A 26,043-nucleotide genomic window follows, 5' to 3' on the forward strand; every position below is an offset into this window, starting at 1 on the left:
TTTGCTTTGTGGCAGAACAATATAGTGCACTATGTTTACAATATAATAGTTTATATCAATGTCAGTCTATTCTGAATATATATCTAAATAGGGAGGGGAGGGGAGGGGAGGGGAGGGGAGGGAGGGGTCAGTTGAGTAATGGTTTCAAAAACAATGATCTGGTAGTATTAGAACTAATATATAGCTTTCATGCTTAGGCATAACTTCCCATCCACCCTTTGTACAAACCTCAGTATTAGTCATTGGTTTTATATTACCCTTACTAAGTGCTGCAAAACATCGTTCTGCCTTTGTTTGTTTTTTGCATACTATCTATTTTTACATTTTCACCACACAATATCTAAGGACTGTCACCAATCCTTAACGATTGAAACATACTGTAGATGTATTTTAAACTTCTTGAATCCTGTTCTCTTAGCACATAGCATTTGGAATAGGAAAATAATTTCATTTGTGTGTTTTTGAGAACATATGTGAGGAAAGGGCCTTAGAGGCACTTAATCAGATTTTTTTTAATAAAAAAATTTGATTTTGTACAAAATATAATTTATGTGAGATTTTTAATGCCGTGTCCATAATTTATCCAGAAAAATGCATGTTTTATACAACTACAGTATGCTATAATGTTAAAACATGATGGCAGTAAAAAAAAGGAAAAGAAAAAAGAACTATTGTAGCCTCCTCCTTGGTCTCTCTCTCTCTTTTTCCATATGTTTACATATATTTGCATATATATGTTGTGTGCTAGTGCTAATGGAATACAGAATTAACATTTGAATGAAGGAAATGAGACATTTCACTAGGTTGTTTTCCTTAGTAGATATTTGAAAGGAGAGAACCAAGATTTATTTAACATCTCAACCAAAAAAATTGGATTTCCACCCAATAGACACCCATAAGGTACAATTCACCAAACAGGACCCCACTCCCCTTTAGTTTTCAGTTGCTTCAGGAGGGCTTGTGCAGTAGAATGCAGTAAGTTTGAGCTCACTACAAACTGGGATCTTCTCTCATTCAAACCCCCTTGAAATAAGTAAGAATTTGTTTTACTGAGTCACGCATGGAAAGAAGATCCACTGGCATGGGCCTATAAGTACATCTTTCCACTAAACCACTGTTACTCACCAACCATATATTCAGTTATACTGTTTATACACACACTAGGTATGAGAAGCTGTGCATCCCATAATTTAAAATATACCTTTATCATTTCAGTTATCTTTAAGCCCCAATGGCACAGCAGGAGTTTATCATTTTACCTGCTTGTTTTGAATAGTGAGAGTATAGCTTATTTTTAAAAATGCATTTTTTGCATACAAAACTTATTTTTAAAACATGTATACAATAAAAATTGTTTCTATTCACTGAAGGCATACATATTTTATATAAAATTGTTATTTGTGGGAAGTTCTGAATTGGAAGAAATATATATATATTTTTAAATAAACTATTTGAGTAAGACTAAATAATTCCTGATGTTGGTAAGTTGATTTTTATAAATTGAAGTATGCAAATGGAACATCTTGCATAGAAATGTTATTTTAGAATTCTGAAGGACAGAATGTTGCTTACATACATTTATAGGGAAATGCATTTTTAAGTTCTTGGAATCAGCTAACCAATGCTGGACAAAATGTTCCCTGTGTTTAAAAGTAGCTTTGTGTAACACCTTTTGAAAGATCAGATGATGTTCTGTGCCTGATTAAATGGAGAGTGAAGCATTAATTCACGTCCTTTCCAGAGAATAGCATAAGCACTGAAGCTTGGCAGAAGAATAGCAGGTACATTCAGAACTTGTGTTGGTATGAGCCAATCTGTCAGAAGATAATGGGACATCCAAAGGTTGAAGGGACAGCTATCAAATTTGACCACTGAGGAAAGGGTGGCGGTGGTGAGAAGGGGAGGCCATGTCCTATTTCCTCATGAGCAAGAGATCAAATCAGATCCCTAAAACAGCATTGGACAACAATTCTGTTGCATATTTTGTTGGAAGTAAACCCCATTGAGCACAATGGAGCTTTGGTCTTAGTAAACATTGGCAGGATTGTTCTGTTTGTCTCTTGCCTATGTAGACCATCCTTTGCCACCATCACGTTTTGGATCTGACTAATTCACAGGGACTCACTCTTAGGTAAGGAAAATGGGTGGACCCAGGACCAGCTTCCTCTTGGCAGAAGATGGTAGTTGGAAATCAGTCTCAGACTCTTAGCAGTGGGATCATATTCTTAAATCCAATTTCCCAAAGCTGCCTAGAGTCCCCTGAATGGATGCATTTTTAAAGAGAAAGACCATTGGATTTTCCAAATTTTTAAATACTTCATTGGTTAAGGTGAGGTCAGGCTAGTCCAGGCCAGAGATTTCCCATTCCTGGTTTAGAGATGCAGTATCTGTCCAATAGTTCTGGAGAAAAAGCCACAAATTGAGCAAGTCATTGGAAATTTCCCTGCAAGTTTGGCAGAAATAGATTGATGTTCATATAGGAAGGTACCTGGCAATACCTTCCTTAAGAGCCCCTGCTACCCAAGGCCCATCATCCAGTAGCCACAGGAAGTCTGCCAACTCATCTGTCTGCCTTCTTCATACAATGCATAATTTCATATGCCACTTGTGTCCCCCTCTGCTTGGTTTTCTCCAAACTAAAAGGTAGTTTGTCATGCAGTTGATAACAGCCATATATGCTCCTAGCTTGTAGTTTTCTGTATCCCACTGTTCTGAGAACAGGCTGCTGCTTAAGACGCAACTTCCACATTGTACCTGGTTCAAGGGAGTAAACATTGGCACTACTAGGTTTTGCACTTGAACTAGCTGGAAATGTGGCATGAGGTACTGAAGTGTCTTCAGAACAAGAATGACCAGCTCCAGATATTGCTGGACTCCCAACTCGTATCATCCCCATTGGCCATGCTAGTTAGGAATTTTCTTAATATCCAGAGTGGCTTGTTTGCTACACCAATCCAGGAGGATTCCCTGCCTGTATAATTGGGAAAACCCTTTGAGGCAAATTGACAAGTCATTGATAATGTATGCATTTTGGACTGGATCATGCAAGCATGCATTGGTTTTATGATTGCTTTGGTTCTTTAATTTGCACTACTTGGCAACAGCCCCCATCCACACACCAGCTTGTAGTAAGTCTTCTCTCTTCACGTTAAACACTGTAAAGCTTTCCACACAATGGGAATTCCTAGGTAGCATTTATCCCATAACGCAGTGCAGGGCACTTTGCCAAGGAATGACACCTTGAAATACTGTCTTCTACCTTGGTGCTAAGGGACGGGGGTGGTGCTGTGGTCTAAACCACAGAGCCTAGGGCTTGCCGACTGGAAGGTCGGCAGTTCAAATCCCCACGATGGGGTGAGCTCCCATTGTTCGGTCCCAGCTCCTGCCCGCCAAGCAGTTTGAAAGCACGTCAAAGTGCAAGTAGATAAATCGGTACCACTCCAGCGGGAAGGTAAACGGTGTTTCCGTGCGCTGCTCTGGTTCGCCAGAAGTGGCTTTACTCATACTGGCCACATGACCCGTAAGCTGTCTGTGGACAAACACCAGCTCCCTCAACCTATAGAGCGAGATGAGCGCACAACCCCAGAGTCGTCTGTGACTGGACCTAACTATCTGGTACCTTTACCTTTGTGCTAAGACTAAATTGATGTTACTCATTCCTCGGTAATGTACAACTGCTACAGCAGTTAAAGCCATAGAAGGTTTATTTTCCCCAAGCATAGATTTAAACCATGTAAGAAGCATTGTGTTTAATATAAAGCTTTTGTTGACTTAAACTGTTCTAATCTTACAAAGTTTTCATGGCTTGGCTTGCTCAAAAAGGTGTATAGATTTGCATTGTACAGATTCAGCTCAAAACACCATTTTTGCCTTTTCCTTGCTCCACAGGGAAGTAGAGAATGGCTGCTTGCTTTCACATATTTGGAAGCATTTCCGAAAGTGCCTTTCAAAATAAAGGATTGTATATTTATGCTTTCTGAACTGTGACAAAGCATTGCCGCTCTTTTCCAACTGTCCTTCAAAAATGCCACTGAATCCTAGGTAGCCAGCCTAAACAGCTGTTTTTCCCAGCTCAGGCAAGTTTATAATGGGGGTTTATACTCCTGGAGTTTAATGTGTATTTCAACCAAAACAAACCCATTCTTGCAGTTATTTTGGAAATGCTTAAAGCATTTATGTAGGCTGTTGTTTCTTTTACAGGCACCCATTAGATATTGAGAACCAGCTAACCAATAGGAAGTTGGATGTGTAAAAAAATAAGACCCCAATCCAAAGAAACTTAGCTTTTATAAACTATTATTGCAGTCCATGAAACTTGAGAACCAACTTACCACAGAGCAGGCAGCAGCAATAGGTTTACTGAGCAAGTAGAGGAGTTAAGACTCCAGTTGTGTGTGAGAAAGAGCACACTGTAACCTCAGAAACATAAGCTTCGGCTATGAAATTAAGTTTTATGGTAAGGGGCTGATACCAGAGCAACTAATACATTTAAGGGTGCTACAACCTCATACCCTGGAACAACGCTTGTATCATATGTAACTGGAATTTGACAAAAAGGGACACCACAGCTGCATTTAAGTTGGGCAATAGATATTTGGTGGGAGAGTGAGAGGCATAAGTTGCTTTAGTATTTCAATAATTGTATATGGGCACTCATTTGGCAATCCATTAAAATTTTCTTATAAAATACATCAAAGTGTATGCATGCCAACAAACATCAAAACTTTTAATGAATTCATAGTGGCAACTTCCTTTAGTGTGTGAAACATCAGCAGTTTCCCATTAAATGGATTGCTGGTTTACTGAAGCTTGGTGATAACTTTGGTCCTAATTTACCGTCTCATATATTGGTTTCATTCTTCCTTTTGGTCCAGGCCACTTAAAATAGACAGAACATCATCTTAATCACTCTTCTTTGCTGGCTTCCTGTAGTGCAGTATAGTTGCTGTGACCCATATATTCAGAGCCATCATGACTATGAAACGGACCAGAACTGTGGGGGGGGGGAATGTTTAGTTAAAAACTGCTTTGTTTTCCTCCATTTTACTGTATGTAACTTAATTTACTATATTTCTATTTAGTCTCTCATAGGATACACACTCTCGATACAGCTTACAATCGATCAATAGAAGACAACATTAACATTCTACGATTTAAAGCAGTAAAAACTGTCAGTATTAAAAACAGTTACAGATAACAGTTCTAAAAACAACAACAACACGCACAATATTTTTTAAAGCCCCAAAGCATTTTCTTAAAGCTCTGTGCCATACAATTTTCCCTGTAGAGGGCATTCCAGAAATAAAGAGCCACCATGGAGAAGGCCCTGTCCTTGATGCTAACCTAACCACTTTTACTTGCGGACCAGAGTGCAAGGCTTTGAATGCTAATTCTTCAATCCTGGGAAATGGTAGTCTTTCATATAGCCTGGCCCCAAAGCATTTAAGGGCAGGTGTGGCTAATAAATGGCCTTCTCGAAGCTGCTGAATTACGACTCCCATCATTACCCTGACCATGGGCCATACAGGCTGGGATTGATGCGGGTTTTAATTCAGCAACATAGGTCTGCAGGTTAACTACCCCCGCTTTAAGGTTTTAAAAGGCCAATATTTGAGCCCAGAAGCTAAAAGAAACTTCCAGGTATAATCACAGCTATGCCAAGCTGACCTCACAGTAGCTACTGAAATACCTGACAACTGTGCTAATTTGCATGCATCCCACAAGGCAAAATTCACACACGGAAGGCGACTTCTGTTTACAGATCCCCTTAACTGCAACATAATGCGCAGTGCCGGTTGTGAGATGCACTGCTAGATGCAAAGCACACGGTTGCCATCCATGTCTGCAAAGTGGCAGATTGATTGGAATGTACATTTCCACCTGCCTTGTCAATATCAATATTGAAAGTACAATATTAATATAAATCACTTGAATTGCAGAATTTATATGCAGAGGATTTTAAGTCAAATTCTAATCCTTTTGTTTAAAATGCTTCTAATCCTTTCGTTTAAAATGCAAAGAACAGGTCTGAAGAGACTGACTTGTCGAAAACAATTCAAGCATTTCCCCCTAAAGAGATATAGCATAAACCAGATATTTGCAAGAGTCTGTGTGTCCCCCCCCAAAAAAAAACCATGTCTTTGCTTTATTATATGCCAGTGAAACAAAAATTATGTAACCAGGTAGCATAAAACCATCTGCCCTACTGCTATTGATGGAAATGTGTCAGTGTATTTGCTGACCAGTTAAGGACCCCTTATTTTATTGTTCTCAGCGAAACAAATTTTAAATTGACACACACACAAATCACCCGGCATTACAATATTACCTGTAACATCCTTTGTTGTCATTACTGTTGTAAATATTCTGGCTGCAATTGAAAGAGAGCATATTAGCACACTTTAAACAGGCAAAAGGGGAGAGTCGTCAAGCAAATATACTGGCCTTTTGAAACCTGTGGTTTCCCCAAGATAAGTGAAATGGCTCAGGTTAGAACCACTTTTACCCCCTACGCAAGATGTTTCGCTGATAATTCTGCATTCCTCTGATGTTTCTCCTTCCATGTGCGATTCAAAATTTTTGTTTCAGATTAAAACTGCAAGCAAATCCAGCCCGTTTAAGTAAACTTCGTTCACTGTGTGTAGTTTCTACACCACTCCCAGCAGAATTTCCAGTGCAGATGGCACTCACACTACAGATGGCGCCCACAACTTCCATTCATTTTCTCTCTGTATAAGGATATAAGGAACCATCTCCAAAATGTTATTAGGCCGACAAACTTTTAATTTCCCTTGGAATTCCTTTGAGCTGGAAACTCAGAAGTTTGCATTACACAATTTTTGGAGGCAATTCTATTTCAGGCATGAGCTGCTCCCATCAAAACAAGGATGTGTGTTTTCTGGGGGGGGGGGGTGCAGGGACTAAAGTGGGAGTTTGCACAGGGTAATTTGCATTAGAAAATGTTCTGATGCTGGCATCCTTGTTTTATTTGTATTTAGTAAACAAAGCTAAAAGTTTGAGAAGCTGCTTACTTGCACAGGTATATGTGGCTAGACTCCAAGTCGTGGCACTCACTTGCCCGGAATCTCTCGTCCGCCAAAGATATCGAAGCTGCACAAGTTTACTTGCAGCACTGATTACAGTGCTTAAGTTCTGCAGGGAAGGAAAAGGGATAGAGTGGGAAGTAGTGGAAAACTGCCCCAATTCAGGATAAATCAGCTGCTTTGGAGAGTTTTAACTCCGAGCTGAGATTTAAGTCTACTCTAAACCTCTGAAGACTTGGCAGCTCAATCACAACCACATCCACTCAGAAGTAAGTTCTACTGAATTCGGTGGTGCTAATTCCCAGGTAAATGGGGCTAGGATTGCAAACCCAGGATTGCATATTTTGCTTAATCCCAAACATTTAAAATACAAACATAGTCAATCTCAGCCCCTCTCCAATCTTGTGAAGTCTACCTATAACTTTATAGTAGTACAGATTCAGCACTCTTTATTTAAAATAAAAAAAATGTAATTTAGGAAAGCCAGCTGCAATCTGAATGGCTCTTTCAACACTCATAGAGGCAAGAAATGGAATAAAGAATTTGTTAAAATGGCTTGGCTCAGCAAAGGTTTCGCTTGTCATAGTTTAAGCTCCTCCTCGTTTTCCATAAGCAGCAGGAGAATGAGCCTATGAGTGATTTTCAGGAGTAAGAAACACTGCAGCAATGCATAAATGTTTTATAATATACCATATTTCCCCGTGTATAAGACTAGGTTTTTTCCCTAAAAAATAATGTCAAAAATTAAGGGACATCTTATATACGGATATTGCTGAGGGTGGACTGTGTATTTTTGAGTCCCCCAAAATAGGGGGCATCTTATACATGGGGACATCTTATAGACGGAAAAATACGGTATATCTTAATGCAGGTGAAAGGGGGGGAGGGGCATTCAACAGCCAGGTCACTGGGTTCTGGCTTTCCAATCCACCACCTTCCCACAGTACACATGAAAACTTTACACCAAGAACTGGAACCATTCAACAATTGTTTCCCAAATTTGGGGTCTGTTTTCAGACTACAATTCCCATCATCCCCAACCACTGGTCTTGCTAGCTAGGGATGATGGGAGTTGTAGTCCAAAAACAGCTGGAGACCCAAGTTTGGGAAACACTGCATTAAACAAAAGACTTTGCTGAGCATGATGTGCATGCCAAGCTTATGACTCAACTGGCCCATGAGAAGCTTGTGGGCTGGCAGCAAGAAATTCAAAGCTACTTTGCCCCTCCCTGTTCTTTTTACTTCCTGCCACACTGAGCTGTGCCATGCTTTGGCTTAGTGTGTCATCCGAACCTGGGCCACTGTTTATTATTCAGCTTGTGGTTAGTAAGGAAAGAGCTTAACCAACCTGGGTTAGCTCAGTGTGGTGCAGGATTTTAAAAAGTCAAAAGTGGCTGCAAGCTTTCCTCTGGAAGCCTGCGCATTCACGCAATCTGGGTGAGCCAAAGTTTGGCTTACCGTGATGTGCAAACCAGGCAATAGGCGCGTTCCTTCCAACTACTTACCATAGCCAGGTCCACTATCCATTTCTGCAGGGTTAGCATGTACCATCCTGCCACAAATCTAATCTTGAGGTTAAGTTGCATAAGGATGATGGCAATCAGGTGGACACTTGGTAGTTCACTGGGTTAAATGCATTTACACCCTATCTTCTCAAGGTAGCTTAAGGAATGAATTAAAAGCCAATTAAGGAATTACTAAATTGCAAAGGTAGCCTGTAAAAATCACCACATAGGGTTTCTAGCCCCAAGGCTGTAAATTTTGTGATTGGATAGACCACTCTCTGGCAGCCATCTTGTGAGCCATGCCTCCCAGGCAGCCATTTTGCGCTGGTCCCCAAAACACACTCAAAATTCCAATGTGCCCATAGGCCCAAAAAGGATGGAGAGCATGCTGTAAAAGATAGGCAATGCCTCATCATGCCAGAACCCAGAGGGGAATTTGGACAGGGTGCTCATTTGAGGGGATGGGGTTTAATTACCCCTTATGCAAAATAAGCAAATTATGTAAATATTCTTATGTGCAATGTATACAGGTTGCTCTACCCTGGTACAGAGTTTTGATTTTAATTATAAGCACGGCACATAAGCTAAAAATAAAAGAATCTTAGGAGTTAAAAGAAAGGCTGTTCATGATGGACCTGAACTTTCCCCACAAAGTCCTTATATTCCATTACAGTGAATCAATTGCAAATTTTGCACCTTAATCCACCAGAAAAAACCTGAATAAGATCCTGGAAAATGTGCACATCAAATCAGGAATGTGTGCTGGAAAATAGTTGCTTTATTCAAGAAGATGGAATACAAAAAGAACCAGCAGAAATGCTATATAAATGGAAATGAGCAAACAGATAGTTAAAAGGATACATGGCTGTGTAAGGCAAAGCATGCTTCATTTTGCCACCGTAATGAAGAACAAATAGCAAAAGAATGACATCTGAAACACAACAAATGAAAACGTTGATCGTGAGCGAGAGAAACAAATGATGCTGCAATACTGGTGGGTAGGAGCAATGTACTACCTTGCGCAATGATGATAGGATATTCTATATACGTCGGCAGAGGATAATTGTAGTAACTCATATATCGCAGGCATACGAGGAAGCTGAAAGGGAAAGGTACAATTTCAATTTGCACCTTAACCGCTCATGATCTTCTAAATCCACCTCTGATAGGGGTCAGTTACAGAGGGCAAGACATGACTTAGCCCTTAATAACACAGGGCATGAATAAACCTAGTAATATCTGTGGGTTACGAAGCACAACTGCACTGGAGCACAGAAGGGCTGTGTGGTATAAGCTATATCTTTAAAGCACATTCGTTCCCTCAAAGAATTCTGGGCACTGTAGTCCAACCTTCAGAGTTCTATTTCCCAGCAACCCTTAAACTACAGCGCCCAGAATTCTTTGAGAAGAAGAATGTTTTGCATGTGGTTAATAGGTACAGTGTGTACACACACACAGCTAATGATTTATTATTGCTGTTTCTGCTTTCTGTGTTTTATTAGCATGACTGTGGTTGTAAAGTCCACAGCACTGGAATAAGGTGACTATTCTGTGCAAAACAACCTTAGAAGTACCCACCCAACCTTAAAAGAAGAGATTTATAAAACAGACTATATATTTTAAATACTGTACGTAAAATAAAATACATTAGGGCTTGTGGGAAAACCACACCTTCTGCTCCAGGGAGCTCAACCGATATAGAAGAGGCTACCTGGAGCCAGTCTGCGATACAGGGAATGAAATGGGCACATGCTCAGCGATACTACTTGTTACTTCATTTATTTATTTTTTCAAAGTTGCCCAAAGAAGGGAAAAGAAAAGTTTGGGGGCCATCATGCAAATTAAAGCTATGTTTACGTCTCTTGCAAACGAGCCAAGGCTCACATTTCTCTTCCGTTTTCAAAAACGGGCTCAGCCCTAGAACTTTTGAATCATCTGGTAGGAGGCAGGCCACACATGATACAGCAATTATAGAATTGTGGAGTTGGAAGGGTACCCGACGGTCATCTAGTCTGACCCCGTGAAATGCAAGAATGCAGATGAGTAATCCTGAGAGCAGCCAGCGCCGGAAGGCGAGACCCGCCCAGGAACTCGACCTATGCCAACTTGAGTTGAAAGCAGCTCAGGAAATGAAAACATAACGGGGAGTGCCTTGCCTCTGGGCGTGTTCAGAGTGCTTTCCCCCTCCCTCGCGTGCTTTAGCGCCAGGAAACTCTCAAGAGGGAAACGGGAGTTCTCCCTCTTCCGAAAGCCAAGAGAAAAACGAAGCCCAGAACTTTTAAAAGATCCCTTTACTTGCCCACTCAGCTCCAGCACCAAACTCTCCAGGCTGACTCCCCGGGCGGACTTGGCAGCCAGCAAGGCGGCTCCCTGCGGCACTTTGAGCACCCCGCAAACCAGGATCGTGCTCCAGTTGGCCACGTCCAGCAGCAGCGACTCCGGCCCCATGGCGATGCCCCTTTTCCTCCGCCCTCCCCAAAAGATGCTGCTGATGCAGCAGCCCCGCCGCGGGCTCGTCTCCCTCCTGCTTCCGCCGCCCTGGAGCGAGGGGAGGAAAACGCCCAGTGGGAGGAGAGAGGAGGGGAAAGGCGGCGCGCCCTGGGCGCCTGTTTCTCCGCTTGCATGGCGCGCGCGGATTGCAAAAAGGTATTAATATTCCTCACACACACACACGCCCGCCATCCCTTTCCCCCTCACTATTATTACTAGTGGTAGTTGTTGTAGTGATCGTAGTGCAGTAGTAGTGAACCTCCCCCTCCCCCCGAGAGGTATTCCTAGTTTTTGCTTTTAATGAATTCTGGCGAGGGCGCAGATGGAAACGAAAAATCCTATTCCGAGATTCAAAGGCCGCGCCCACAATAGGAGGAGGGGGGGAAGTCTCACGAGTTAACTCCTTCGCATCGCTCTGCCGCAAAAAAAGCAGGCTGTTTGTTATTCAGTTGGCAAAACCCAGTGATTTTTATTTATTTTTTTAAGTCCATTTTGTTGTTGTTTTAATGAGGTGCCGTGCTTGATCAAAGCGCCGTGCGTGGCGGCGCGAAATGGTTGCAAAAGAAAAGAGGTTCGTTCTTAGTATCGTTATAAAGAAAAGCACTGGGAACAACTGTTGTCAACATCACCTGCTGCAAAGCAGGGCTTCCCCTCTTTCAGTTGCATTACTCCTTCCCCCACCTCACAGGTAGGGCGTGCCGCCCGCCTTATGTGTTTCACGGCAAATCAAATATCCAACCAGTTATGTTTTTCCAATTGTCCTGTTAAGCTGCACCTGTTGAATTTCTTTCTTTTTTGCCAGTCAGCAGAGGAGTTCTAGAGGGGGGGAAAGAAGGCAACTTTGGAAGTTACGCACAACTCGCAGAATTATTGGTATGTTTATGCAGAAGTTAGTCCCAGTGTGATCTTACTGCTTTGGAAAGTGTGCATGGGGTTGCAGACTTGGGTTGCAAGCCTATTATGTGCATTTATTATTATTATTATTCATCATAATAATAATTTCATTTCTATACCACTTTATATTTTAAAGAAACAATCTCAAAGTGGTTTACAACACATTAAAACTTCAAATAAAACAACCCAGAATAAAACAAATTCAAGCTTCAAGGAAAATATTTCAGATCTTTCTCTAAGTGACATTTTGCTTTTCTCACATTTGTTTACCTACTTAATTTATATAGCTGCCCATAGCAGAAGTGCACTAAGAAGTGTGGTGTGGTGGTTAGAGTGCCAGACTAGGACCTGGGAGTTCAGGGTTCAAATCCCCAAATGAACATGTTGTTGCATAGGATCAGACAATTCAAGTCTGAGGAGAAACACTGAGTACAGTGGTACCTCAGGTTACATACGCTTCAGGTTACATACGCTTCAGGTTACAGACTCCGCTAACCCAGAAATATTACCTCAGGTTAAGAACTCTGCTTCAGGATGAGAACAGAAATCACGTAGCAGCGGCGCAGCGGCAGCGGGAGGCCCCATTAGCTAAAATGGTGCTTCAAGTTAAGAACCTTTTCAGGTTAAGAACGGACCTCCAGAATGAATTAAGTATTTAACCCGAGGTACCACTGTACTCAACTAGTCACTGTAAGCTCAAGCGTTTAACAACAGCTTGATGAGTATATGCTGGCTTGCAGTGTTTTATATTTCTGCACTGTGAAGGGCCTCCACCTTACGCTGTCTGTCAAATAGCCAGTGGTGTGGGGCCCCCCCCCATATATTGTTGGACTCCAGCTACCATCCTTGCCAGCCAGCTTAGCTAATGGTCAGGAATTATGGGGGTTGTAGGCCAAAAAAATGTTACAGAGAGTGCCACATTGGCTATCTCTGATTTGTTTCCCAGGTAATCCTGTGGTTCTTCAGATGTTGGTGGACTACAACTCCCATCAGCCCCACTCGGTACAGCCCATGGTCAAGGATGGTAGGAATCATAGACCAGCGCATCGGAAAGGTCACAGGTTCTTCCCCCTTGCTGTTGAAGGCGGGAATATACTGGGCTTGTATTTTCACCTTGTTATTTAGCAACTCTACATTCCAGACACATTTCCATTTGCATTCCCATTCGCCATAGCTTTATTGGGACTCAAGTATGTCTGGAATCCTCACTGTCTGATTTGGAACGTTCAGGAAACGGGGGAGGCTGGTTGAGAGAACTGTAGACTTCACATGCTTAGAAGCCCACCCTTATTTGCGTGTGCTAGGACTGGAATTCAAAACTTCAGGATTGTGTGACTCTGCACTGCCCCCACTTAAGCCCTGCACTTTCCCCAAATCTGACTGTAGATCCTAACCCTGCTTGATCTGTAAGTTAGAAGAACGTTTACACTACAGACAAGGTTTCTTATTTGCTTCTGAATAATTTTGCTTGATGCTTCTTAGCACCTGTTCACTGAACAGAAATCGTAAGTAGTGTTGTTATCAAAGGTGATTAGGTTCAAAGACCTATCAGCACAATTGATTTCCTTCGGACTATAAGATGAAAACAGAAAGAAAATCCTGAACGCTCTCTATATTGCTACCTATGTGTTGCATGGAAAATCTCTACATTTTTTAATAAGTCAGCCTTGAGTGCCATCTGCAGGTCGCTAAGTATTTTGTGTTGTAGTCTCTGCATTCAGTAGCAACATCACTGAATTCTGTGTGATTATCTTAAGTGGTTTTAGGATTGTGAACAAAGTGTTATTTATTCTGTATTCAATTAGTCAGGAAGAAAACATCACCATTGTGTATCCTCCAAAGTGTTTTGTTCTTCTTCACAGAGTCTCACCAAGCCTTCGAGTCCAATAGAAAACTATTTTCAGGATTTTCTGAGATCCTGGCTGGCAGAAAAGGATGAAGCCATTATAAGAAACACAGAGCTTCAATCACAGGTTCAACCGCTGTCATATCCCTTACAAGGACCCCAGGTAATAGGGCTTATCAGGGCTGCGAAAGGCATTCCCCCCCCCCCCCAGATCTTGGAGAGCTACCCTTAGTCAGGTAGGCAGTACTTGGCTTTCCAGGCTAGTGATGTGATCAACACGGGTACAACTGGAAAGTGGTTTGCACCCCACAGCAAAGTGATAAAGAGAAGGCAGAGCCAGTTGATGCTGGAAAAAATTTATTTCAATGCTGGTTTCCAGGATTTCCAACACATTGCAAATGTAGATGTTCCTCATCACAGGAAGCCATTTGATGTCTTCATTCAGACATCAATACCCTGGTTAACAAAACAAAACAAAACAAAACAAAACAAAACAAAACAAAACACCAACCTGCTTATTCTAGAGTAAATACCTTAGTTCATCTGCTCTGGGTTTTCATTCAGGTTTACTGTTTCATGGGAAACACACTGTAAATAACAATGGTGACTTTCCTTCAGTGCTAACTCAGTACAGTGGTACCTCAGGTTACATACACTTCAGGTTACATCCGCTTCAGGTTACAAACTCCGTTAACCCAGAAATATTACCTCGGGTTAAGAACTTTGCTTCAGGATGAGAACAGAAATTGCACAGCAGCGGCGCGGCAGCAGCAGGAGGCCCCATTAGTGAAAGTGGTGCTTCAGGTTAAGAACAGTTTCAGGTTAAGAACGGACCTCCGGAATGAATTAAGTACTTAACCCGAGGTACCACTGTACCATGTACTTTTGAGCCTAACCTACAAAGGTGGATGTAGAAGGAGACAAGTTTCCCCAGCCTAACAGTTCAGTGATTTCTCTAGTTGCAATATGGTAGCATCCAGCTTGAATTGAATGAGTCACTCTCGTACTATTACTCTTTTGACAAGTATGGTCCGTCACATGCTGAATCCTACCAGTAGTAGTGTACATGACCAGCTGTAAATGAGTGCTTTTAAAAAGCATTTAAAATAAGGGACCATTGGTTCCCACAAAAGGGCTTCAGCAACAGGAAGCCAGTGGCAATTATTTCCTAGTGGGTCCAATCAGTTCAGTCAGCTGGGACTGGGTGGATGTAAAACCTCTGCCGAACGATCCCTTAGGACTCTCTGTTTTCCTCTGCTTTCCAGTAGTTTCCTAGGCAATAATTTGTGTAGTTTACCAGCAATTAGATACTTTATTGGGACCAACCAAAATGCCGTAACATAGCGGCAAGCTTTCAAGTTCTCCTGAACTCTTCATCCGTCAAGACATTACACAAAGTGCAGGGCAGGGATGAGGAGAAATAAAAAAAAGTACAAGAAGTTAAGTTGGGTTTTATAGCTATAAGGCCAGCTTTTAGATTCATTTTCAAGATGGTGTATTATTCCCCCACCCACTTCACAGACCAACACAGCTTCCTTTAAGTTGCTTAGGGCAGAGTTCTTAAGCTCCTTAATTTGACATTATCGATTCCAGGATCATCACTTTCTGTCCTTATCTGGGCAACAAGTCAGTTTCTTCTGCCATTGTGCATCAGGCCTTCAGCTCAGTCTTAAACACCCACGTCCAGCACTGGACACAACAGGGACTATCCTAGTTTTTGATTGGGTATGGCCATCCACAGACCTGTCCTGAAACGTTTTTCTCAGTGAGAGGGATTGCCTTTGTACACTCAAAGCACCCCCTGTTTGGCACTACCAGATCTTTACTATGTAATGTTCTGGACCACTTTGCATAAGAAAGATGGTGAACTGGTGATAGTTCATAAAGGAGCTATAACTATAGGGTAAAGAGAAGTCGTAGTCAATAGGTGCTGAAGGCTGCAGATACGTAGAAGCAATCCATGCAGTCTTCATTTGAGAGAAACTCACCTTTCATTGTACAGACAGCCAATCTTCCATGACTCTTATTTCCCAGTCAGTCTCCCATCCAGGCATTGGGCTGATCCGGATCTGCTTACCTTCAGCAAAGCGGTGGCCTCATGGACCTTCAAATAATTTCCTAGGACTCTAGATCAGGGTCCCCTCCAAATGATGTTTGACTCCAGCTCCCATTATTCTTGCTGCCTGGGGCTGATGGGATCTCAGCAAACATCGGGAAAGCACAGCTTTGGTTCTCCCTGCTCTGAAGATCTTGTACAAAATCGTTGCAAATTGCTTTCTTAACAATCTGCTCAGAAGCTGCCAGCCAGCCTTCTGGCCAGCACTGTCTGCTAGGAGGTCACGACTGCTTTTTGTTCCCCACAACAACTTATGCAGAATGCAAGGTCAAATCTGGAACAAACTGTAACCTTGAATGAAACCATTTCTCACTTGCATAGCTGTTAAATTTCATGTCCTTTCACAGGTCACTATATCACTGTGAAAGTTATTTTGGTTCTCTTTGATGCAATGAATATAATATAATGATGGCAACTGCCTGTGGGCAGATAATGTAGATGGCTCTTAGTTTTTTGTAGAGCAAATATAAGCTGCCCAAATATGACAGATTTAGTAAAGATAGACCTCCTGGTTCTCTAACATAACTCTGCACAGAATAAGCTTTTGGAATGTGATTCAGCTCCATAAACTTCTTAAAACGTTGAAACTAAAAATATTAAATGTGATCCGTATGTTCTCAGGTGTCCACTTTGAAATCACTAAATGCCTTATTTGGATAGAATTTCAACTAGCCTTTGGAAATATGGCATCTAGAGAGACAGAGAAAGCATGTTATTGTTTTTGGTTGTAGGTGGTTGTAGTTAGAGCAGTAGTTCCTCTTTTAAAAGAGGGGAGTAGAATTCTTTTTTCTGATTCTACGAAGCCTGGAGTTCCTGCCCAAGTTTATTTTTTCTTCTGCCATAGTTGAGGAAGTAATCCATTTTTACTAGTGTTTTGCCGAGATCTGTGTTCATTCTGCTGCCAATAACATGTCCGCTGGTGTTGGGAATTTTGTCTGAGAAAACTGACATGTATTCAGGAAGCTGCTCAGGTTCTTTTATCCTGCCCTGGGTAAAAGAAACATCAAGTTATGTGAGCTTGCCTCAAACAAACAGAAAATGCTTCTGTAAATACTGCATTTACTTCCTTTATTTCCAAGTATTTACAGACCGGTTTTCAACATATGAACTAAAATTGGATAACTGTTAACGTGGCGTCTATATCCTGTAGTACTACAGTTCCCAGAAATAAGGCAGGGGTGGGCAGCTGAATTCATCTAGTGGTCCAGATCTAGAATTCTCTTCTTTCTGCCCCCACCATCCTGCAGGCCACATGAACAGGTGTGAGTGGGTCTCCTCACCTGTCAGTCACCTGGTGTCACCATGCTGCAAAGGAGAGAATTGGTAGCACCCTCTTAAATGTGACCACAATTCTTCCTTTGCAGTCATATCTTTTTTTGTGCTTGGAAGAAGGGTGGAGGAATCTCATCAGCCTCATCTCAGAAAGCAGTGAGATTTTGATGTTCTTCTGACAGCAAGGCACCTTGCATAGAATTTGAATAATATTTAAAATGAGTATGAATTAAGAAACCTAGACAAACAAGAGTAAAACAAACTCTTTTTAAGAGAAAGGAGAATTGCTCAGTGAGAGAGACTTGTAGGCAGTTTTTTTTCTGCTGAAGTTAAGTAGGTCTGTCATTTTATAAAGCAGCCTCCTATCTCCCTTGGATGGGAGACTGGGAACTATAAGCTAACAAAACATCTTGGTGATTCCTCCAGCCATGATCCAAACATGGAGAAGGGCAAGAAAATCTGAGACCTTGTACTCAGCATGCAATCCCAGCATGTTTCTGGGAAGGAGGCATTGCTGCTGCACTCTGCCAGCACTTAGGTGGAGCATCTCCCAAGCTTAACATGAGAACATATCACTCCCCAACCTTTTGCGGGAAAGAGCATTGGTGTGCAAAGGTTTGCCTGGCTACCAAAAACTTCCAAAGTTTGTGGACCCCTGCTAGGGTCCATTGTTGCATGTGTGTGTGTGTGTGTGGCGGGGGCAGAAGACAGAACGAACAAGCATAATTAAGGCAAGAATATCTTAATTATACCACCCTAAAGTTCCTCATCCCTTTTGTAACAGGGGTGTTCGCCTTTGACTTACCAATGGATCGTAGTCCTTTAAGAAACTCCAGTTCCGGTACCTTTGGAATAATAAAGAGAGAGTGCTTTAGTTTTGTTAGCCAAGCATAGCAATGCCAGATGTTCCGAAATTAAAGATGGCATTAAAAGGACTAGAATAAAGATATGGTTATAGGGCTGGCTCCAACCAATGGTTTCTTCTTCTTTTAACGTATTTTTTACTAAATATTTCTTGGTTTACAAAAGTATGTGCAATGTCTCTTTTTCCAAGTTACATTTTCTACAGATCAGTTTCATTTGTTGAGACATTAGTGTTACATTAGGAAGAAAAGGGGGGAAGAGGTGGAGGGGGGCATGGTGAGTGGGGGTGGGGTCCGGTGGCGATGTTTCTATTTTACTTAATGTATGTGTGGAGTTAATAATAATAATAATAATAATAATAATAATAATAATAATAATAATAATATATTTATACCCTGCCTATTTGGCTGGGTTTCCGCTTTTTTTTTACTACTACCCCAAGGTCTACTAACCAGAACCACGTGCAAAATGGTGGTTCGTGGGGCAGAGCCGCTTGCCTGTTGCACCTCACGGACCATACATGGAATGACCTGCTATACAAGTACACATTTACATCTGACTGATGCAAATTGAGTAGCCAATTTGGTTGTGGGGGCAGCCCTTTTGCTGCTGCACTTGGTTAAAAAAAAAAAGTAAGGAAGTCAGAAATGGTTGGTGAGCTACTGCAAAACCATCCACCTATCTCCTAATGGATCCCAATCTTCTTTCCACCCTCTCCTGCCTTAGACGTTCTTCTTCATATTGCATGAACATGTGTGTAATTGTGGTCACACTGTCTTTCAGGGATAAACCTTTCAATTAGAGCAGAGTTTGAAGAGGGGTGGGTGGGAAAACCACTGGCCCAGATGCCTATGTTCTATTAAACTATTACTATGCTATTATTACTTATGCTGTTACTGCATTTTTTTTTGAAGGCAGCACAGCATTGGCGTAAGGCTTAAGCGGCCGGAGCAATCGGTAACCCCAGTTCTTAAAAGCCTGCAAAACAAGAAAGTTTTTTCCCCCGGAGAGCTTTCATTTGCCATGAAATGGAATTTACCATTGCGTGAGAAGCTCTAGAATTCTGCTGGCCCTGGTGCAAACATACCGTTGGAAAAAAGAAGATCCTTGCCTCCTCTACCAGAGTGCTCACGATACAAATGAAAAGGGGCCTTTCCTGTGCTGAATTTCCCCCAAACAAGAAAATATTCTTCACTTGAGGCAAAGTGCATACAACCATTTGGCCCCTATCTTTGCTTTTTTTTTTTCTTACAGAGATATGTTTCAAAGATGTTTTGTGCAAAGCAACAGCCCTAAGAAACAAGACAACAGGCAAATGCACCTAGACGGAAATTCTAACTGTGGCACCCACAATGAGTAATATAAAAGGTCAAGGTAAAGGGACCCCTAACCATTAGGTCCAGTCGTGACCGACTCTGGGGTTGCGGTGCTCATCTCGCTTTATTGGCCAAGGGAGCTGCTGTACAGCTTCCAGGTCATGTGGCCAGCATGACTAAGCCGCTTCTGGCGAACCAGAGCAGCGCACGGAAACGCCGTTTACCTTCCTGCCTATTCATCTACTTGCACTTTGACGTGCTTTTGAACTGCTAGGTTGGCAGGAGCGGGGACTGAGCAACAGGAGCTCACCCCGTTGCGGGGATTCGAACTGCCGACCTTTTGATCGGCAAGTCCTAGGCTTTGTGGTTTAACCCACAGCGCCACCTGCATCCGAATGAGTAATATAGGACAGTCCAAATGCCAGCTGGGCAGTGGGAGGCTGTGACAAAACAGCTGTGCCACCACTTCATCTGCAGACACGCTGGCCAGCAAACAGGCTGGACTGGGCAAAGAGACACCTCTGTCCAATCCCACCCCTGCCCCTGGCCTGGCACAAAGGGGGGTTGGACTACAGCCTGATGACCCATCCGCAATTCTGCTTGTCCTGTGCCTAGAAAGCATGAGTCCTAGTTTCCCAATTATCTCATGCTTTCTGAGTGTGTTTTTCCTTGTCTCTCCTACTTTCCCCTGGGGAAAACCCACTGTTTACCGCTGAATCAGAACAATCATAGAATCATAGAGTTGGAAGAGACCACAAGGGCCATCGAGTCCAATCCCCTGCCAAGCTGGAAAGACCATCAGAGCACTCCTGACATATGGTTGTCAAGCCTCTGCTTAAAGACCTCCAAAGAAGGAGACTCCACCACACTCCTTGGCAGCAAATTCCACTGTCGAACAGCTCTTACTGTCAGGAAGTTCGTCCTAATGTTTAGGTGGAATCTTCTTTCTTGTAGTTTGGATCCATTGCTCTGTGTCCGCTTCTCTGGAGCAGCAGAAAACATTAATCTGCAGAAAAACCAATTGATGTTTCATTCTGATTCAGGGGGAAATGGTGGGTTTTCCTTGGGAAAGCTGTGGGATGAGCCGAAGTCTGGACAAACTCCCCATCTGTCGTGGCAGTCCAGGATGCCCGCCCGAGGTCAGATATGAGTTGGTAGTACGGTTGTGCCTAAACGGCCTCAGCCCAGTATACCTGAATGAGTGTCTCCACCCCCATGGTTCTGCCCGGACGCTGAGGTCCAACGTTGAGGGCCTTCTGGCAGTTCCCTCATTGCAAGAAGCGAAGTTACAGGGAATTAGGAACCAGGCAGAGGGCCTTCTCCGTAGTGGCGGCCGCCCTGTGGAACACCCTCCCATTAGATGTCAAAGAGAAAAACAACTACCTGACATTTAGAAGACATCTGAAGGCAGGCCTATTTAGGGAAGCTTTTAATGTCTGATGTCTGATATGGTATTTTAATATTTTGTTGGAAGCCGCCCAGAGTGGCTGGGGAAGCCCAGTCAGATGGACGGGGTATAAATAATACTACATCATCATCATCACCATTATTATTATTATTATTAGACATCTGAAGGCAGCCCTGTTCAGGGAAGTTTTTAACGTGTGACATTTTAATGTATTTTAAATCTTTGTTGGAAGCTGGCCAGAGTGGCTGGGGAAGCCCAGCCAGATGGGGCAGGGTACAAATTTTTTTTTTTTATTATTATTATTATTATTATTATTATTATTATTATTATTATTATTATTTTACTCACCAATATCTCGCCGCCCTTCTTTCGGCCTCCACAAACTCTCTCCAGACCGTGTCCTGCCGGACCTGGTCTGCCTTCAGGGCTTCTTGCTCCTCTCCACCACGGGTTTTGCTTGATTGTTTCACAGAGCTCTGTGTGGTAGCCAGTAGAGTCCTTGCAGATTGGCTGCTGCTGAGCGAAGGAGACGAGGATGAGGCTAAATTCACATCTGCAGGGCTGGTAGCCGGTGACCGGAAGCCTGCCGACGTTGTCCTCCTGAGTCCATTTGCTCTGCTCCCCATCCTATATGAGCTTTTCTCTGCCAAACAATACTGGGTCACCAGCCCCCAAGAAGCTTGGGCAAGTGCTAGCAAGTCCCTAAACATTCGCAGTTTTCCTTACCCAGCATTTTCCTTTAGGCATTTGATTAGGTAAGCGAAACAAATCGAAAGCCTGGTGTCCAGCACGCAACATGTCTGAAGAGGTTCTGCAGGTTTCCTGTTTGAGTTTGTGCACACTTACTGGATGGCCTAACAGTGTTGTGTTGCGAAGCTGGATCTGTGCACTGCATGGAGGCAAGATTCCGTACAATAATATTTTTCTAAGCTAAAGATGCTGCTATTAGAAGCTCTGAGTTATCAGTTGTTGGTAGCAAGCTTTTGTTCCTGGAACTCAAGCCACACTGATGTGCCCTTTCTAACACCCTCATTGCTTCAGGAATCCCCAGAATGCCCACTGATTGTGTAAGGAGAGCCTGTTGTTGTAGCTTAGTACTAGTAGCTTTTGTTCTGGTGATGCAGCTGAAACCAAACACCCCAAGAGCCTTGGGTTTTCCCAGTGTGTTTACTGTCTCCATTGGAAACCAGACTGGCTTTGTCATGAATATTCACCACAGACAAAAGGGCATGTACCTTTTGTCTGCTAGAGGGCTTGGCTAGACATTTGTGGGTTAGGAATTTCCCTTTTAGCTATAGTGGTATTCAATCCTCTGCTTCTGTTATCTGTTTGTTTTGCAAAGGTATGTATTTTAAGACCTGGCTGGAAACAAAAATATCAGTCCTGGGGTCACACATGTGCACAAACTATCTTCTGCTTTGGGTAGGTGAGATTTGTATACCTATTTGCTGCTTTTTGGACAAGGTGATGAGCGACTGCTAAATGCTTTGTCTAAAGCAACTGTTGGGGAACTTGTGACCCTGCAGGTGTGTTGGACTCCCAACTTCCCATTATCCCTGAACATTGGCCTTGCTGACTGGAGAAGTTAGGAACTGGAGACCAATGACATCTGGGTCACAGGTTCCCCACCTCTAGTATAAAAGATGTACTAGGTAGAAAGATCAAACTAAGAAACAAAACATAGCAAATCCCTCTTGCCTTTGATGCTTCCCTCTCTGTTCCCTTGGAGGCGAAAAGCAAAGCTAATGCACAGCAAAGGTGTTTACTTTTTGACCAATATCAGATCTTCTTGAACAAGAGTGAATTTTACTTGTGTTTGTGTCTGCTAAAGGTATCCCGCCCCCGCAGGGACATTTGGACAGCAATATGATATTGTGCTGCAAAGTCTATTTTTAAATAATGCTTACACGATTTTTATTGTATGTTTTACTTTGGGTGTAATTTGCTGCGGGAGATTTTTAGTGGGAAGCAGTGTATAAATTGAATAAACCCAACGCAAACCTCCAGCCCATTTTGATTGGCCCAACTCCTATGCACAGCAGTTAAGCAGGTCAGACCTTTCCCATCACTGCCTTCATGCCAGGAGATGTTTCACCTGGCCAGATTTCTGCGTGGTCAGATGGTGCTGAAGGCATAGGGACAATGCATCTGAAAATATGGCTCCCCTAACACTTCTACAGGGGTGTACCTAACAGGGGTTAGCTAGGTTGACCCCCACCAAGGGTGCAAGCCCGGGAGGGGGCACAAAAATGGCGCCTCTCCACTCTGGCTCAGAGTGGCTAGGAGCTCATTCACCCTCCAGACCACTCCTGTGCTGTTTTTAGCAGCCAACATCTCATTTCCAAGGGTGCAAGGGACCGGATAGGGGCACCAATTCAACTCCTTGCTTCTTTCTGTATGTTGCTTTTAAATCTGGTGTCCTTATATGGCTGTTGTTTGAAGTTACCAGGGATTTCATATAACATGAATTCTGGTGCAGCAAAGGTGGTTCAGCAAAGGGCTGGTGACGGATGGGTCCTATAGGAAAGAACATCATGGCTTCGATATTTGTTTTCAGTGATTTATGAATGAGTGCTTAAAACCTTTTTGGTTAACCACTAAACAGAACGGAACTAATTTATGAGTGGAAGCATGAATGCACATAGCATGTTGCGTTTACAGTGCACTTTGGTTCCTCAGAAGGTCAGTGAAGACCAATACCAAAAGCAGAATGGAAATTTGCATGGTTTCCTGTTATTTTACTGAGGCAGGAGGGGATGTATCTGACAAAACAAATATAAACCACAAGAGGGTGTTATAGGGCAAAGTATACAATGGGAAAAAGCTGCCGCCGCCACCACACTGATTTGATTTCTCTTTCTTATCCATGGCAAATTGAAACTGAACAAAACATTTGCAAGCATATATAAATCCATTTTTAAAACTAAAAAAAAGAAAGAAAAAGCTTTCTTCTCTTCAAAACACAAATTATGAGTCAAACCTGTCTAAATGGGGAAATTATTCTCACACTTTTACTTTGGCAACCAGTCAGCAAAACTTTACACAACAGAAATTTGTCCTGCCTTCTTTGGGGACTGTTCTACCAGTTGTTTTACCTGTTCTGTTGCTATTAATACAATACTGAACACTTCCTCTACAGCAGCAGCCCCATTGAATTTGGCAGGAATAGCTCTATAGCAAGTAGTAGCTAACTTGTGGCTCTCTTAAGCCTTGCTGGGCTTCTCTCCCTTCATCCCTGACCTCTTACTAAATCATCTGACAGCAACTGGTGGGAGTTGGGGGATCCGGCAATGTTTGTGGCCTTCATGTGGAAAACACATTTAGTGAAACTCAGAAGACAGCCCTAATATGCCATTCATTTCTCCACTTCCAAATAGACCAGGAATATCGGAAGTGAAACCTGCTCACTTAATCCTCTTCAAGAGAAAATTTCGTTAGCTTGCTGTAGCCAGAATCCTCTTCGTGTTGCTGCACTGTCATAAGTTTTTATTCCAAGCGGATCCATAGGTTAGCCTTACTTGGGGCACTATTCTGCGTGGAAACAGCGAGCTGGAACCTAAAGTGCACATACAGCATGGGACAATGCTGGAGACTCTCCAAAGCCCTGCCAGTAGCCACCAGGAATATCCATGCGGGCATGGTTATTCTCCACGTGATGGCAGAAATCCCTGCAATAATATATTCTATGAACTACATTTGAGAAACAGAGAAACACTCCCTCAAGAGGTGATGGTTTTGACAGCTTCACTGTGAGAACCATCCACATGTGTTCCAGTTCTTCACCAGAACTGGAAGGTTAACGATGGAAGATCTAGGCTCCATCTTACTTCTTTGAACATCACCTCACAGTGTGTGTTTTTTAGCAGTGTCACCAACAACATTTCTGCAAAATCCACAGTTCTACATACCTCTTTGGTTGAAACTGACGTTCCAAACCCGTTTTCTTAGAAAAAGGACTTTGAAGAGCCATAGTGAATCGCAGAAGAGTTGGAGAGGACCCTGAGGGTAATCTAGTTCAGCCCCCTGCAATGCAGGTAGCTCAGGCCAAGTTACTTTGCTTGTCTGATTTCAACTTTGTGACTGACAGTATACACATGGACATTGCTAGCGTAAGCCAACTGTCCTGTTGGCAAAAGAGCGCACCATGGCAACTTTGGCTTCAATTTACAGTTCAAATAAATTCCCATTGGCTGAAGAACTTGCAGAAGGTTTGCAAGTGGCTTTTCTGATTGCTTTGGCAACAGATGGGTTGTGATTATGGCTATGCCTCTTTCTCAACAAGCCATCTCTCTTTTCATAGCAGAGCTTTGCCATCTGCAGGGCAATATCCCTCAGAGAGAAAAGAAGTTCGCGATTGCGTGTCAAACATTTATTGGTGCTTGTATGTTTTCCTTCATAGGGCAGGTAACAACTTGCGTGCTTGTGAATTAAAACTGGAAAAATCTTCATGGAAGGGAGGGTGAGGACCCCACTCTCAGAGCCAAAGCCTTGGTCGTCCTCCCTTCCACACACAGAGGGAGCTGACTTTAACATGGGAATGGGGGAGCCTGTGGTGGCCCTCCAGGTGTACAAAAAACCAAGTAACTGACTCCTCTTCAAAGGCATATCTCTATGTGTTCCTTTATCTGCTGAAGTGCCCTGTCCCTCCAGAAGGGAACTTGTTCTTTGTTGGCATGGTGAACTCCCTTTCCCCTGTGATGCCTCCAGAAGCTGATCATACATGTTCTTGTTTGCTCTGCATCCATTGGGCTTTCACTTCTGGTTTGGAAAGCATTGTGTACATGTCTTTAGCCACAAACTGTACCTATCCTGTTGTTTCTGATGGAATGCTGCATGTTGATCTGTTTTACCCACAAATCAGCGTTCATAGAATCATAGCTCACAGAATCATAGAATTGTAGAGTTGGAAGCCGCCTCAAGGGTCCTCAAGTCCAGGCTGCCTGTGATGCAGGAATTTCAGCTAAAACATCTCGTGACAGATGTCCATCCAATGTCTGCTTAAAAACCTCCCGGGGGAGTCCTTTCCACTGTTGAACAGCTCTTACTGTCAGAAAGTCGTCCCCCCCCCCCCAATGTTTAGATAGAATCTCCTTTCCTGTCACTTGAAGCCATCTGTTCGAGTCCTACCCTCCAGAGCTGGAGAAACCAAGCTTCCCTCTTCTATGTGACATCACATTATATCTCCTCTTTTCCAGCTCCTTCAACCATTCCTCATAAGGCTTGGTTTGATCCAAATCGAGAAAAAGAATAACCCAGCTGCCTTTTAAGCAGGTAATGTGCACACAGCCT

At 42.8% G+C, this 26,043-nt stretch overlaps 2 protein-coding genes and 1 long non-coding RNA gene across 5 annotated transcripts; 1 reads left to right on the forward strand and 2 right to left on the reverse strand.

Annotated features, from left to right (window-relative positions):
* Window positions 1-3,743: 3,743 nt before the first annotated feature.
* SLC66A3 (solute carrier family 66 member 3) lies at window positions 3,744-11,081 on the reverse strand. 2 transcript variants are annotated; one of them, XR_013837036.1, is made up of 8 exons: window positions 10,848-11,081; window positions 9,565-9,647; window positions 9,410-9,479; window positions 8,549-8,606; window positions 7,032-7,152; window positions 6,329-6,370; window positions 4,481-4,993; window positions 3,744-4,416 (listed from the first exon to the last, which is right to left on the reverse strand). XR_013837036.1 is itself a non-coding variant. In XM_079970156.1 (7 exons), exons 1-7 carry the CDS (start codon window positions 10,994-10,996, stop codon window positions 4,902-4,904), a joined length of 615 nt encoding a protein of 204 aa, XP_079826282.1. In that variant the 5' UTR covers window positions 10,997-11,081; the 3' UTR covers window positions 3,744-4,901. The 2 variants fall into 2 exon arrangements, 1 of the variants encoding a protein (XP_079826282.1); XM_079970156.1 differs by having other exon boundaries at window positions 3,744-4,993.
* Window positions 11,076-13,341, forward strand: LOC307212711. The gene is made up of 3 exons (XR_013837129.1): window positions 11,076-11,194; window positions 11,841-11,927; window positions 12,879-13,341. It is a non-coding gene; the product is annotated as an uncharacterized lncRNA (long non-coding RNA).
* A 1,752-nt stretch (window positions 13,342-15,093) lies between these two features.
* Window positions 15,094-24,864, reverse strand: CIMIP5 (ciliary microtubule inner protein 5). Of its 2 annotated transcripts, XM_079970163.1 has the most exons (4): window positions 24,663-24,864; window positions 21,103-21,267; window positions 17,972-18,011; window positions 15,094-16,881 (listed from the first exon to the last, which is right to left on the reverse strand). In XM_079970163.1, the coding sequence occupies exons 1-4, from the start codon at window positions 24,722-24,724 to the stop codon at window positions 16,690-16,692; spliced, it is 459 nt and encodes a 152-aa protein (XP_079826289.1). In that variant the 5' UTR covers window positions 24,725-24,864; the 3' UTR covers window positions 15,094-16,689. The 2 variants fall into 2 exon arrangements, with proteins under 2 accessions (XP_079826289.1, XP_079826288.1); XM_079970162.1 differs by lacking the exon at window positions 24,663-24,864 and having other exon boundaries at window positions 21,103-21,934.
* Window positions 24,865-26,043: the final 1,179 nt, after the last annotated feature.

Source organism: Podarcis cretensis, assembly GCF_951804945.1.
Source record: "Podarcis cretensis genome assembly, chromosome: 3".
NCBI lineage: Eukaryota > Metazoa > Chordata > Lepidosauria > Squamata > Lacertidae > Podarcis > Podarcis cretensis.

Excerpts from the sequence above, each read along its gene's own strand:
- SLC66A3 (XM_079970156.1), bottom strand. The coding sequence starts at position 10,996 with ATGGGGCCGGAGTCGCTGCTGCTGGACGTGGCCAACTGGAGCACGATC. Across the intron at positions 6,371-7,031 it reads AGCCACATATACCTGTGCAA|CCAGAATATTTACAACAGTA; the intron begins GTAAGCAGCTTC and ends TTTCAATTGCAG. Across the intron at positions 4,994-6,328 it reads GACAACAAAGGATGTTACAG|TTCTGGTCCGTTTCATAGTC; the intron begins GTAATATTGTAA and ends CCCCCCCCACAG.
- CIMIP5 (XM_079970162.1), bottom strand. The coding sequence starts at position 21,464 with ATGTTTAGGGACTTGCTAGCACTTGCCCAAGCTTCTTGGGGGCTGGTG. Across the intron at positions 18,012-21,102 it reads AGAAGGGCGGCGAGATATTG|GTACCGGAACTGGAGTTTCT; the intron begins GTGAGTAAAATA and ends ATTATTCCAAAG. Across the intron at positions 16,882-17,971 it reads TAAAGGACTACGATCCATTG|GGCAGGATAAAAGAACCTGA; the intron begins GTAAGTCAAAGG and ends TCTTTTACCCAG.